The 14,114-nt window shown below is 48.4% G+C and overlaps 1 protein-coding gene across 1 annotated transcript in view; it reads right to left on the reverse strand.

Moving 5' to 3' along the window:
- Window positions 1-261: 261 nt before the first annotated feature.
- Window positions 262-14,114, reverse strand: part of LOC137434122 (hepatocyte nuclear factor 4-alpha) — a 93,962-nt gene continuing 80,109 nt past the window's right edge. Inside the window, exons 9-10 of the mRNA XM_068126810.2 lie at window positions 12,873-13,016; window positions 262-1,413 (exon numbers count right to left, since the gene is read on the reverse strand). Coding sequence (XP_067982911.1) covers window positions 1,271-1,413; window positions 12,873-13,016 — 287 coding nt within the window. The 3' untranslated portion in view covers window positions 262-1,270. The remainder of the gene's footprint in view (window positions 1,414-12,872; window positions 13,017-14,114) is intronic.

Here is a 14,114-nt window from a genome sequence, read left to right on the forward strand (position 1 = left end):
TATGGTGTATCATGAGGACCACAAGGGGGAGGTGTTGTGGGCCGCGCTTTGGTGGCGGCACCACAGACGGCAAACAAGGGACTGATGTGGTGACTGCGTGGGCATGGGGCCTGGCAGCCTCTGGCAGCCAGCATGTGGTGACCTGCCATGCTGTGCTGGTCGGGTACACATCTGAGGTCGGGAGAGCAGCAATGCACAAGGAGAGAGCAGCAATGCACACTTGCATCCCCAACATGGAAATGACATCTCACACTCACCGGCTACACTGAGAATTAAACATAAGATTTATTATCAAAAAATGTACAATCAATTTAGGGAATTATCAGTGATTGCAATAGCTTTTCAAAATCATGGTGCTGGATTTGAATACAAAAATATCATATAGAATCTGTAAAAATAAAATCATCAATAAATTAAGATAAATCATTTTGATCTTACAAACTACTTATGTACAGTTCTATAGAACAGGACTTGGCACACGGGAAGTAGAGAGGGGAGCGAGAAAGAGAGGATGAATAAGGAGAGAGAGAGAGAGAGAGAGAGAGAGAGAGAGAGAGAGAGAGAGAGAGAGGGAGAGGGAGAGAGAGAGAGAGAGAGAGAGAGAGAGAGAAAGAAAAAGAAGGAAAGAAACTGCACTTTGAAAATGTCATGAGGGTACAACAAATAAACACAATCAAGAGCACCCCTCACCTTAATGACACAAGGAATCCTTAAAAAACAACAAACAAGCATGTAAGTGCAAAGCTAAGCTCATGATTGTATCCTCGCTGTCAGCCTTGCGCACCATCACGTACTTTCGGAACCCTCTTCGTTGAGAATTCCATAAATGGCTCCTTGCAATGTCACTGTTCGAGTCAGCATGGCAATCATGGTGCTTTGTTTGTGCATTAAAATCATTCATATGACACCTTGAGTAAATTTTAGAAATGAAAGAAAATGCATATGGCTACATTTTCCTAATCTTATCATTGAGGCCTCAAGTTATTATCTTCTGTGCTAACGGTATTGCCTGGATATGTGATGCTGAAATCTAACCTGGAACCCCTTGGGTGCCCAGATATGCAACACTATAAAAGCTATGAACATATAACCCTGAGAATATTTTACATAAATGATCCCATAAACAAGCCTGTGAAGGTAAACTGTTAAAATAAAAAGGTTCCTTCCTTGGCAGTACTTCCCATCCATGTTGAAACATGTGGGTACAGAGGCTCTTGACAAGGCCTCTTGAGGAACAGTATGGTCAGGAGTGCACCTGTGCTGTTCTGGCTCACAGAGCTTCTTGTTTTGGCAGTAGGTGTGAGGTCGAAGGGTGACTGCAAGGAAGGGATTGTGGTACACCTGCCAGGGACACCAGCTTGTAATGCTCCTGGCCGGACACGGTCTCCGGTGATGGCAGCGTATCTGACGTGGCTGCAGCGAGAGCGGCACAAATCACATTGACAACTTGACACGAAACAGGTGCCCAATGTAATGTGGACCCAGGGCCGGCGCCAGACTATTTTGCGCCCTAGGCTAGGCCAGCTACTTGCATCCCCTCCCCTCCAACCCCCACCCCCCCCCCCCCCAATTTTTTTTTTGCCAACTTCGATTATTAATTCTCCCGTTTTCCTGACGATGATCAATCCATGCGCCCAACGACGAAATGGAGGCAGCGTTTTGAACATGCCGGATGTGACGTATGGGAGAAGGCGCATGGGAGCAGGCCACGTCCGTTTCAAACAGGATGTGACGTATGGGAGAAGGTGCATGGGAGCAGGCTACGTCCGTTTCAAACAGGATGTGACGTATGGGAGAAGGCGCATGGGAGCAGGCCACGTCCGTTTCAAACAGGATGTGACGTATGGGAGAAGGTGCATGGGAGCAGGCTACGTCCGTTTCAAACAGGATGTGACGTATGGGAGCAGGCTACGTCCGTTTCAAACAGGATGTGACGTATGGGAGCAGGCTACGTCCGTTTCAAACAGGATGTGACGTATGGGAGCAGGCTACGTCCGTTTCAAACAGGATGTGACGTATGGGAGCAGGCTACGTCCGTTTCAAACAGGATGTGACGTATGGGAGCAGGCTACGTCCGTTTCAAACAGGATGTGACGTATGGGAGCAGGCTACGTCCATTTCAAACAGGATGTGACGTATGGGAGCAGGCTATGTCCGTTTCAAACAGGATGTGACGTATGGTAGCAGGCTACGTCCATTTCAAACAGGATGTGACGTATGGGAGAAGGCGCATGGGAGCAGGCTACGTCCGTTTCAAACAGGATGTGATGTATGGGAGAAGGCGCATGGGAGCAGGCTACGTCCGTTTCAAACAGGATGTGACGTATGGGAGAAGGCGCATGGGAGCAGGCTACGTCCGTTTCAAACAGGATGTGATGTATGGGAGCAGGCTACATCCGTTTCAAACAGGATGTGACGTATGGGAGAAGGCGCATGGGAGCAGGCTACGTCCGTTTCAAACAGGATGTGACGTATGGGAGCAGGCTACGTCCGTTTCAAACAGGATGTGACGTATGGGAGCAGGCTACGTCCGTTTCAAACAGGATGTGACGTATGGGAGCAGGCTACATCCGTTTCAAACAGGATGTGACGTATGGGAGAAGGCGCATGGGAGCAGGCTACGTCCGTTTCAAACAGGATGTGATGTATGGGAGAAGGCGCATGGGAGCAGGCTACGTCCGTTTCAAACAGGATGTGACGTATGGGAGAAGGCGCATGGGAGCAGGCTACGTCCGTTTCAAACAGTATGTGACGTATGGGAGAAGGCACATGGGAGCAGGCTACGTCCATTTCAAACAGGATGTGACGTATGGGAGAAGGCACATGGGAGCAGGCTACGTCCATTTCAAACAGGATGTGACGTATGGGAGAAGGCGCATGGGAGCAGGCTACGTCCGTTTCAAACAGGATGTGACGTATGGGAGAAGGCGCATGGGAGCAGGCTACGTCCGTTTCAAACAGGATGTGACGTATGGGAGCAGGCTACGCCCGTTTCAAACAGGATGTGACGTATGGGAGCAGGCTACGTCCGTTTCAAACAGGATGTGACGTATGGGAGCAGGCTACGTCCGTTTCAAACAGGATGTGACGTATGGGAGCAGGCTACGTCCATTTCAAACAGGATGTGACGTATGGGAGAAGGCGCATGGGAGCAGGCTACGTCCGTTTCAAACAGGATGTGACATATGCCACGAAGCGTACATGCTCAAAATTAATCACTTACACTATTATGAACAATGAACTATTATATTTTCCATTTATTATGTTTTTTCTTAAAACAATAATTTGTATAAAACTGTGATCCTTTAAGGTTCAGTAATGCGCCCCTCTGATGTCTGCGCCCCAGGCGGCTGCCGAGTTGGCCTAATGGTAGCGCCGGCCCTGTGTGGACTCATCGTCACCACCGGATATAAAGGATCATATTGAAACTAATACTAATAGCTCGACACCTGTAGAAAGAGCACCTGCTGATTAATTCCAACGAGCAGGTTCCGGACATCGAGGTGATTCCAAATGAATACAGAATTAAAATTTCAACCTGAAGCAATAAAATCAATCATCATTTTTCAATTTTAAGATCTGAATATTTGATGAGCGATGGCATGGCAACCAAATACATTTTCTTTTCGGCCTAATATACGGATATAAGGTGTGCTTGGGTTGACACCTGGGAAAACGTCTGTCAACTGGACTGGGTTGCTTAATGGTGAGAGAGGCTGCCCTGGGTGTGGGAGATCAGGGTTGTTTAACTGTGAGAGAGTCTGCACTGGGTGTGGGAGATCAGGGTTGTTTAACTGTGAGAGAGTCTGCACTGGGTGTGGGAGATCAGGGTTGTTTAACTGTGAGAGAGTCTGCACTGGGTGTGGGAGGTCAGGGTTGTTTAATGGTGAGAGAGTCTGCCCTGGGTGTGGGAGATCAGGGTTGTTTAACTGTGAGAGAGTCTGCACTGGGTGTGGGAGGTCAGGGTTGTTTAACTGTGAGAGAGTCTGCACTGGGTGTGGGAGATCAGGGTTGTTTAACTGTGAGAGAGTCTGCACTGGGTGTGGGAGGTCAGGGTTGTTTAATGGTGAGAGAGTCTGCCCTGGGTGTGGGAGATCAGGGTTGTTTAACTGTGAGAGAGTCTGCACTGGGTGTGGGAGGTCAGGGTTGTTTAATGGTGAGAGAGGCTGCCCTGGGTGTGGGAGGTCAGGGTTGTTTAATGGTGAGAGAGGCTGCCCTGGGTGTGGGAGGTCAGGGTTGTTTAATGGTGAGAGAGTCTGCCCTGGGTGTGGGAGATCAGGGTTGTATAATGGTGAGAGAGTCTGCACTGGGTGTGGGAGGTCAGGGTTGTTTAATGGTGAGAGAGTCTGCCCTGGGTGTGGGAGATCAGGGTTGTATAATGGTGAGAGAGTCTGCACTGGGCGTGGGAGGTCAGGGTTGTTTAATGGTGAGAGAGTCTGCCCTGGGTGTGGGAGATCAGGGTTGTATAATGGTGAGAGAGTCTGCACTGGGTGTGGGAGATCAGGGTTGTTTAATGGTGAGAGAGTCTGCCCTGGGTGTGGGAGATCAGGGTTGTTTAATGGTGAGAGAGGCTGCCCTGGGTGTGGGAGATCAGGGTTGTATAATGGTGAGAGAGTCTGCCCTGGGTGTGGGAGATCAGGGTTGTTTAATGGTGAGAGAGTCTGCACTGGGTGTGGGAGGTCAGGGTTGTTTAATGGTGAGAGAGTCTGCCCTGGGTGTGGGAGATCAGGGTTGTATAATGGTGAGAGAGTCTGCACTGGGTGTGGGAGGTCAGGGTTGTTTAATGGTGAGAGAGTCTGCCCTGGGTGTGGGAGATCAGGGTTGTATAATGGTGAGAGAGTCTGCACTGGGTGTGGGAGGTCAGGGTTGTTTAATGGTGAGAGAGTCTGCCCTGGGTGTGGGAGATCAGGGTTGTATAATGGTGAGAGAGTCTGCACTGGGCGTGGGAGGTCAGGGTTGTTTAATGGTGAGAGAGTCTGCCCTGGGTGTGGGAGATCAGGGTTGTATAATGGTGAGAGAGTCTGCCCTGGGTGTGGGAGGTCAGGGTTGTTTAATGGTGAGAGAGTCTTCCCTGGGTGTGGGAGGTCAGGGTTGTTTAATGGTGAGAGAGTCTGCCCTGGGTGTGGGAGATCAGGGTTGTATAATGGTGAGAGAGTCTGCACTGGGTGTGGGAGATCAGGGTTGTTTAATGGTGAGAGAGTCTGCCCTGGGTGTGGGAGATCAGGGTTGTATAATGGTGAGAGAGTCTGCCCTGGGTGTGGGAGATCAGGGTTGTTTAATGGTGAGAGAGTCTGCCCTGGGTGTGGGAGATCAGGGTTGTATAATGGTGAGAGAGTCTGCCCTGGGTGTGGGAGATCAGGGTTGTATAATGGTGAGAGAGTCTGCCCTGGGTGTGGGAGATCAGGGTTGTTTAATGGTGAGAGAGTCTGCCCTGGGTGTGGGAGATCAGGGTTGTATAATGGTGAGAGAGTCTGCCCTGGGTGTGGGAGATCAGGGTTGTATAATGGTGAGAGAGTCTGCACTGGGCGTGGGAGGTCAGGGTTGTTTAATGGTGAGAGAGTCTGCACTGGGCGTGGGAGGTCAGGGTTGTTTAATGGTGAGAGAGTCTGCCCTGGGTGTGGGAGGTCAGGGTTGTTTAATGGTGAGAGAGTCTGCCCTGGGTGTAGGAGGTCAGGGCTGTTTAATGGTGAGAGAGTCTGGGTGAGAGAGTCTGCCCTGGGTGTGGGAGGTCAGGGTTGTTTAATGGTGAGAGAGTCTGCCCTGGGTGTAGGAGGTCAGGGCTGTTTAATGGTGAGAGAGTCTGCCCTGGGTGTGGGAGGTCAGGGCTGTTTAATGGTGAGAGAGTCTTCCCTGGGTGTGGGAGGTCAGGGTTGTTTAATGGTGAGAGAGTCTGCCCTGGGTGTGGGAGATCAGGGTTGTATAATGGTGAGAGAGTCTGCACTGGGCGTGGGAGGTCAGGGTTGTTTAATGGTGAGAGAGTCTGCCCTGGGTGTGGGAGATCAGGGTTGTATAATGGTGAGAGAGTCTGCACTGGGCGTGGGAGGTCAGGGTTGTTTAATGGTGAGAGAGTCTGCACTGGGCGTGGGAGGTCAGGGTTGTTTAATCGTGGGAGAGTCTGCACTGGGCGTGGGAGGTCAGGGTTGTTTAATGGTGAGAGAGTTTTCCCTGGGTGTGGGAGATCAGGGTTGTTTAATGGTGAGAGAGTCTGCCCTGGGTGTGGGAGATCAGGGTTGTTTAATGGTGAGAGAGTCTGCCCTGGGTGTGGGAGGTCAGGGTTGTTTAATGGTGAGAGAGTCTGCACTGGGCGTGGGAGGTCAGGGTTGTTTAATGGTGAGAGAGTCTGCCGTGGGTGTGGGAGGTCAGGGCTGTTTAATGGTGAGAGAGTCTGCCCTGGGTGTGGGAGGTCAGGGCTGTTTAATGGTGAGAGAGTCTGCCCTGGGTGTGGGAGGTCAGGGCTGTTTAATGGTGAGAGAGTCTGCCCTGGGTGTGGGAGGTCAGGGCTGTTTAATGGTGAGAGAGTCTGCCCTGGGTGTGGGAGGTCAGGGTTGTTTAATGGTGAGAGAGTCTGCCCTGGGTGTGGGAGATCAGGGTTGTATAATGGTGAGAGAGTCTGCACTGGGTGTGGGAGGTCAGGGTTGTTTAATGGTGAGAGAGTCTGCCCTGGGTGTGGGAGGTCAGGGCTGTTTAATGGTGAGAGAGTCTGCCCTGGGTGTGGGAGGTCAGGGCTGTTTAATGGTGAGAGAGTCTGCCCTGGGTGTAGGAGGTCAGGGCTGTTTAATGGTGAGAGAGTCTGCCCTGGGTGTGGGAGGTCAGGGCTGTTTAATGGTGAGAGAGTCTGCCCTGGGTGTGGGAGGTCAGGGCTGTTTAATGGTGAGAGAGTCTGCCCTGGGTGTAGGAGGTCAGGGCTGTTTAATGGTGAAAGAGTCTGCCCTGGGTGTAGGAGGTCAGGGCTGTTTAATGGTGAAAGAGTCTGCCCTGGGTGTAGGAGGTCAGGGCTGTTTAATGGTGAAAGAGTCTGCCCTGGGTGTAGGAGGTCAGGGCTGTTTAATGGTGAGAGAGTCTGCCCTGGGTGTGGGAGGTCAGGGCTGTTTAATGGTGAAAGAGTCTGCCCTGGGTGTAGGAGGTCAGGGCTGTTTAATGGTGAGAGAGTCTTCCCTGGGTGTGGGAGGTCAGGGCTGTTTAATGGTGAAAGAGTCTGCCCTGGGTGTAGGAGGTCAGGGCTGTTTAATGGTGAGAGAGTCTGCCCTGGGTGTGGGAGGTCAGGGCTGTTTAATGGTGAAAGAGTCTGCCCTGGGTGTAGGAGGTCAGGGCTGTTTAATGGTGAGAGAGTCTTCCCTGGGTGTAGGAGGTCAGGGCTGTTTAATGGTGAGAGAGTCTTCCCTGGGTGTAGGAGGTCAGGCTGTTTAATGGTGAGAGAGTCTGCCCTGGGTGTGGGAGGTCAGGGCTGTTTAATGGTGAAAGAGTCTGCCCTGGGTGTAGGAGGTCAGGGCTGTTTAATGGTGAAAGAGTCTGCCCTGGGTGTGGGAGGTCAGGGCTGTTTAATGGTGAGAGAGTCTGCCCTGGGTGTAGGAGGTCAGGGCTGTTTAATGGTGAAAGAGTCTGCCCTGGGTGTAGGAGGTCAGGGCTGTTTAATGGTGAAAGAGTCTGCCCTGGGTGTAGGAGGTCAGGGCTGTTTAATGGTGAGAGAGTCTGCCCTGGGTGTGGGAGGTCAGGGCTGTTTAATGGTGAAAGAGTCTGCCCTGGGTGTAGGAGGTCAGGGCTGTTTAATGGTGAGAGAGTCTTCCCTGGGTGTGGGAGGTCAGGGCTGTTTAATGGTGAAAGAGTCTGCCCTGGGTGTAGGAGGTCAGGGCTGTTTAATGGTGAGAGAGTCTGCCCTGGGTGTGGGAGGTCAGGGCTGTTTAATGGTGAGAGAGTCTTCCCTGGGTGTAGGAGGTCAGGGTTGTTTAATGGTGAGAGAGTCTTCCCTGGGTGTAGGAGGTCAGGCTGTTTAATGGTGAGAGAGTCTGCCCTGGGTGTAGGAGGTCAGGCTGTTTAATGGTGAGAGAGTCTTCCCTGGGTGTGGGAGGTCAGGGCTGTTTAATGGTGAGAGAGTCTTCCCTGGGTGTAGGAGGTCAGGGCTGTTTAATGGTGAGAGAGTCTTCCCTGGGTGTAGGAGGTCAGGCTGTTTAATGGTGAGAGAGTCTTCCCTGGGTGTAGGAGGTCAGGGTTGTTTAATGGTGAGAGAGTCTTCCCTGGGTGTAGGAGGTCAGGGCTGTTTAATGGTGAGAGAGTCTTCCCTGGGTGTAGGAGGTCAGGCTGTTTAATGGTGAGAGAGTCTGCCCTGGGTGTAGGAGGTCAGGCTGTTTAATGGTGAGAGAGTCTTCCCTGGGTGTAGGAGGTCAGGGCTGTTTAATGGTGAGAGAGTCTGCCCTGGGCGTGGGAGGTCAGGGTTGTTTAATGGTGAGAGAGTCTGCCCTGGGTGTAGGAGGTCAGGGCTGTTTAATGGTGAGAGAGTCTTCCCTGGGTGTAGGAGGTCAGGGTTGTTTAATGGTGAGAGAGTCTTCCCTGGGTGTAGGAGGTCAGGGTTGTTTAATGGTGAGAGAGTCTTCCCTGGGTGTAGGAGGTCAGGCTGTTTAATGGTGAGAGAGTCTGCCCTGGGTGTAGGAGGTCAGGCTGTTTAATGGTGAGAGAGTCTTCCCTGGGTGTAGGAGGTCAGGGCTGTTTAATGGTGAGAGAGTCTGCCCTGGGTGTGGGAGGTCAGGGTTGTTTAATGGTGAGAGAGTCTGCCCTGGGCGTGGGAGGTCAGGGTTGTTTAATGGTGAGAGAGTCTGCCCTGGGTGTGGGAGGTCAGGGTTGTTTAATGGTGAGAGAGTCTGCCCTGGGTGTGGGAGATCAGGGTTGTTTAATGGTGAGAGAGTCTGCCCTGGGTGTGGGAGATCAGGGTTGTTTAATGGTGAGAGAGTCTGCCCTGGGTGTAGGAGGTCAGGCTGTTTAATGGTGAGAGAGTCTGCCCTGGGTGTGGGAGGTCAGGGTTGTTTAATGGTGAGAGAGTCTTCCCTGGGTGTAGGAGGTCAGGCTGTTTAATGGTGAGAGAGTCTTCCCTGGGTGTAGGAGGTCAGGGCTGTTTAATGGTGAGAGAGTCTTCCCTGGGTGTGGGAGGTCAGGGTTCGAACAGTCAAATCCTGGCCAATGATATCACGTTCTGCTTTATTGTCCGACACGGCATTGAGAGCAATCATCGTGCAGGCGTTGATGAGCTTAATGGCCTCCTGCGTTTTACGTTCTTTTTAAGGGAACTTGTACTCGTATTATATCAATATTTTAATTGCTAACCACTGCTACAAACCACTTTGGTTGGATTTCCAGGTGGTTTCATGCCCAATATTAATTTTGGTTCAAGTTCAGCAAACAGAGCTTCTTGTTTCTCTCTCGTATGAAGCACAAGATAGTCAGAGATAGTCAGGTTCACGATGTTAACAAATATAATTTCTTTCAAAATTTTGGGATTAGCAAACCTGTACATTTTTGGAATCTTCAGAGCATGGAGAATCTGAAAATCAATGTTGGCATTTGCACAGACACCTGCATGGCCGCCATTTTGGATTTTGAAAATGGCCGCCATAAAATACATATTTTGCGCGATCTCGGCTTCTAGTCAACCTAGAGACTTAATTAAATATGCTAATCCTATGTTTTCTGGGTCAAGGAATCCAATAAAGGCCTCAAAATAGTGCTCAGGATTATAGAAAAGCAACAAACAAAGGTAATTGAAAACCATTGTCTTTATATTTGTGATATAACTGTATTACATAATACATGATATTGCAAGTCCTTTGAAGTTATAGGTTGTTATAGGAAGTTATAGGTAGTATCAGATTGAACTACAAGTCCTATACACAGGATCTACTAGGTCTATATCGTCCAGGAATATGCTTTTACAGATCTTCATCACTGTCCTGAGTGTCATCTGGAAAGTCCTAAAAGTGAAGCAAGTGTTCGGATTAGAAGTCTAATGATCCCACTAATGGTTTTCTTGACCCAGAAAACATAGGATTAGCATATTTAATTAAGTCTCTAGGTTGACTAGAAGCCGACATCGCGCAAAATATGTATTTTATGGCAGCCATTTTGAAAATCCAAAATGGCGGCCATGCAGGTGTCTGTGCAAATGCCAACATTAATTTTTGGATTCCTCATGCTCTGAATATTCCAAAAATGTACAGGTTTGCTAATCCCAAAATTTTGAACGACAAAACATGGTGAACCTGACTAAGAGTGCGATTAGCATCAATGGCTGCGGACGTGGCTCTGCTGCTGATGCAAGGCCCCCTGTCGGTTAAAACTGGAATTTGTAATTTGTTCACGGTGCCGGTGATCTCTTCACGGAGGACGCCCATTTAACGTCCATCCGAGGGATTGATGAATCGCCCTGCACGTGAAACACCAGGTTGGCAGTTTATAGCTGGGTTGAAAAAAAACCCCAAACCCCTGGCGATAGCCAGCTTAGTAGTGAGTGTGCTCTCCTCTCGGGCTAGGCCATCCTGCCAGCCCAATATCCTGCTGATCGACCTCCACAGCACGAGCTCTCAACCCTATTATTTAAATGTCTATTGTTGTTTATATCGACTACATTGATCAATTACACAATATATACATTGTGCGCGATGTCATGAATCAATTAGCACCTTCTGCGCTATAAGCACATCGATCAGGTGTTTCACACCTGTCATGTGATCGACCTTCTTCGGATAGCGAGGGCAATCGACACACGTGATCCAAGTCTAAAATAAGCATCGCCAGGTCGCCTCGTCTCACAGGTACACACGAGTGCGACCAAGAAATGGAACATACAGGGATTCTAAAGACCTTCAGCTTTTTTCCTTCAAGGTTCATTTGGACTTTATGACTCCATGTCGATGAGGATGTGCAAGAGTGAGACCAGCACGTCTATTATCATCCCGCATTGAAGAAACATTCCCAAACACTTTGATTACCTGTGTACACCTGGAAGGTGTCACATTTGTAGCTGTATGATCATTTTGTTTTGCAATCAAATAAAATGATGCTCAAAATATACAGTCACGTGAAAAAGTAAATACACCCCATGTAAAGTTTTGACTTTTTCGACATATTTCAACATACAGCTATTTGATCTTCATTTCAACAATATTGATAGATAAAGGTGATATAATATAACAAATATCATGAAACATTTACATTTCGTAGTCCATTGTATAATTTAAATAAACATAAATGCAAATTTCGCATGTGGAAAAAGTAAGTACACCCCGACATTTATCACTACTTCAAATACCTAAAATTAGAATCAGGTGCACCAGCTCAGGTGCAAATGATTAGAACAACGTCAGAGAAGATCTTGGAGGAACCTGTCTTATTTAAACCTCAGACATTTAGTTTGTTTTGCTCTTTGTTGTTGAAGTGTGCGGCGTCACCATGCCTCGATCAAAAGAGCTCTCTGGTGCCTTCAGAAAGAAGGTTATAGATGCCTACGAGTCTGGGAAGGGATTTAAAAAGATCTCCAAACAATTTGAAATCAATCATTCGACTGTCCGGAAGATCATCTACAAGTGGAGAAGATTCCACACAACTGCCAACTTGTTCAGGCCAGGCCGCCCCAGCAAGTTCAGCCCGAGAGCAGACCGCAAGATGCTGAAAGAAGTCTCTAAGAACCCCAGAATGTCTTCACGGGACCTACAGGTAGCTCTTGCCACTGTTGATGTCAAAGTGCACGAGTCTACCATTAGAAAGAGGCTGCACAAATTTGATCTACATGGGAGGTGTGCCAGGAGGAAACCTTTGCTGTCCAGAAAGAACATCAGGGCAAGACTAAAGTTTGCCAATGAACACCTCGGCAAAGACCAGCACTTCTGGAACAATGTGCTCTGGACAGATGAGTCAAAGGTAGAGCTATTTGGCCACAGTACCAGAAGACATGTTTGGCGAAAACCAAAGACAGCATTTGACTACAAGAACCTGATACCAACTGTAAAGCATGTTGGTGGAAATATTATGGTTTGGGGCAGCTTTGCTGCATCAGGGCCTGGGCAGCTCACAATCATATAATCCACTATGAATTCTTCATTGTACCAGAGAGTGCTTGAGGATAATGTGAGGCCATCTGTCGGAAAGTTGAAGCTCAACCGAAGGTGGACCTTGCAACATGACAATGACCCTAAATATACCAGTAAATCCACGAAGGAATGGCTGAAAATAAAGAAATGGAGGGTTCTGGAATGGCCAAGTCAAAGCCCGGATCTAAATCCCATCGAGATGTTGTGGGGGGATTTGAAACGAGCTGTGCATGCAAGAAACCGCTCAAACATCGCACAGGTGAAAGAATTCTGCATGGAGGAGTGGGCAAAAATTTCTCCCAGTCGATGTCAGAGACTAGTAGACAGAGACTAGTAGAAACGCCCACTTGAGGTTGTTTCTGACAAAGGGGGCAATACCACCTATTAGAGCCAAGGGTGTACTTACTTTTTCCACATGCGAAATTTGCATTTGTTTATTTAAATTATACAATGGACTACAAAATGTAAATGTTTCATGATATTTGTTATATTATATCACCTTTATCTATCAATATTGTTGAAATGAAGATCAAATTACATGACTGTATGTTGAAATATGTTGAACTGTATGTTGTTGTATGTTGTATGTATGTTGTATGTATGGAATAAAACACCTCACATCGTGACTGTATGTTGAAATATGTTGAAAAAGTCAAAACTTTACACGGGGTGTACTTACTTTTTCACGTGACTGTAATTACTCAGTGGCTCTACATCTACACCATGGCCATTGTGTTCATATGTAAGCTTGAGGTATTGGTCCCCAGTAAGACCATATGTTGTGGTGGTGGCAGCACCTACGTAGAGGTCCACTCGGGACAGTGCCAGGTACTGGCATGATGACGTGCTGGCCGACTGCTCCATCGTTGGAGAAGTGGTGGTGGTGATGGTGGTGGTGCAGCGGTACAGGGTGTTGATGTGGGTGTGAAGGTTCACTGGCAACACCTGGAAAGATCCCAGAAAACAAATACGGTTTCACTGCCTTTCAAACTATGAATATAAATGGAAGAATGCACATATGTCAAATGGTCAATGTACATCCACATGAATACAACTGTGAGAATACAATTTAACCGCTAATGCTACACTACGAGGTATTCAAAGCATCTTTGTTATAATATAGCAAATGTATATGGTGATTTCTGTATGTGTGGTAAATGTGGAAGTGTGAAGTGTGGAAAATTTCTGAGGAGATTTTGTTTGGCTCAATGGTGCAATGGGCTGTCACCGAGTAAGTGATGGAGGTCCCTATTCGAGTTCCGGTTGTCAGAATTTTACACACTAGCCCCACGCAGGAATTTAAATCCTGTTTATGAAAAAAATAAAAATAAAATATATATTTTTATAACACCTCACCACCACGTCATTCAAAATACCTCACCGCCACGTCATTCAAAACGCCTCACCACCACGTCATTCAAAATACCTCACCGCCACGTCATTCAAAATACCTCACCGCCACGTCATTCAAAACGCCTCACCACCACGTCATTCAAAATACCTCACCGCCACGTCATTCAAAACGCCTCACCACCACGTCATTCAAAATACCTCACCGCCACGTCATTCAAAATACCTCACCACCACGTCATTCAAAATACCTCACCGCCACGTCATTCAAAACGCCTCACCACCACGTAATTCAAAATACCTCACCGCCACGTCATTCAAAACACCTCACCGCCACGTCATTCAAAACGCCTCACCACCACGTCATTCAAAATACCTCACCGCCACGTCATTCAAAATACCTCACCACCACGTCATTCAAAATACCTCACCGCCACGTCATTCAAAACGCCTCACCACCACGTCATTCAAAACGCCTCACCACCACGTCATTCAAAATACCTCACCACCACGTCATTCAAAATACCTCACCGCCACGTCATTCAAAACGCCTCACCACCACGTCATTCAAAATACCTCACCGCCACGTCATTCAAAACACCTCACCGCCACGTCATTCAAAATACCTCACCGCCACGTCATTCAAAACGCCTCACCACCACGTCATTCAAAATACCTCACCGCCACGTCATT

The sequence above is a fragment of the Myxine glutinosa genome, chromosome 10 (genome assembly GCF_964187855.1).
Source record: "Myxine glutinosa chromosome 10, kmMyxGlut1.1, whole genome shotgun sequence".
In the NCBI taxonomy this organism is placed as follows: domain Eukaryota; kingdom Metazoa; phylum Chordata; class Myxini; order Myxiniformes; family Myxinidae; genus Myxine; species Myxine glutinosa.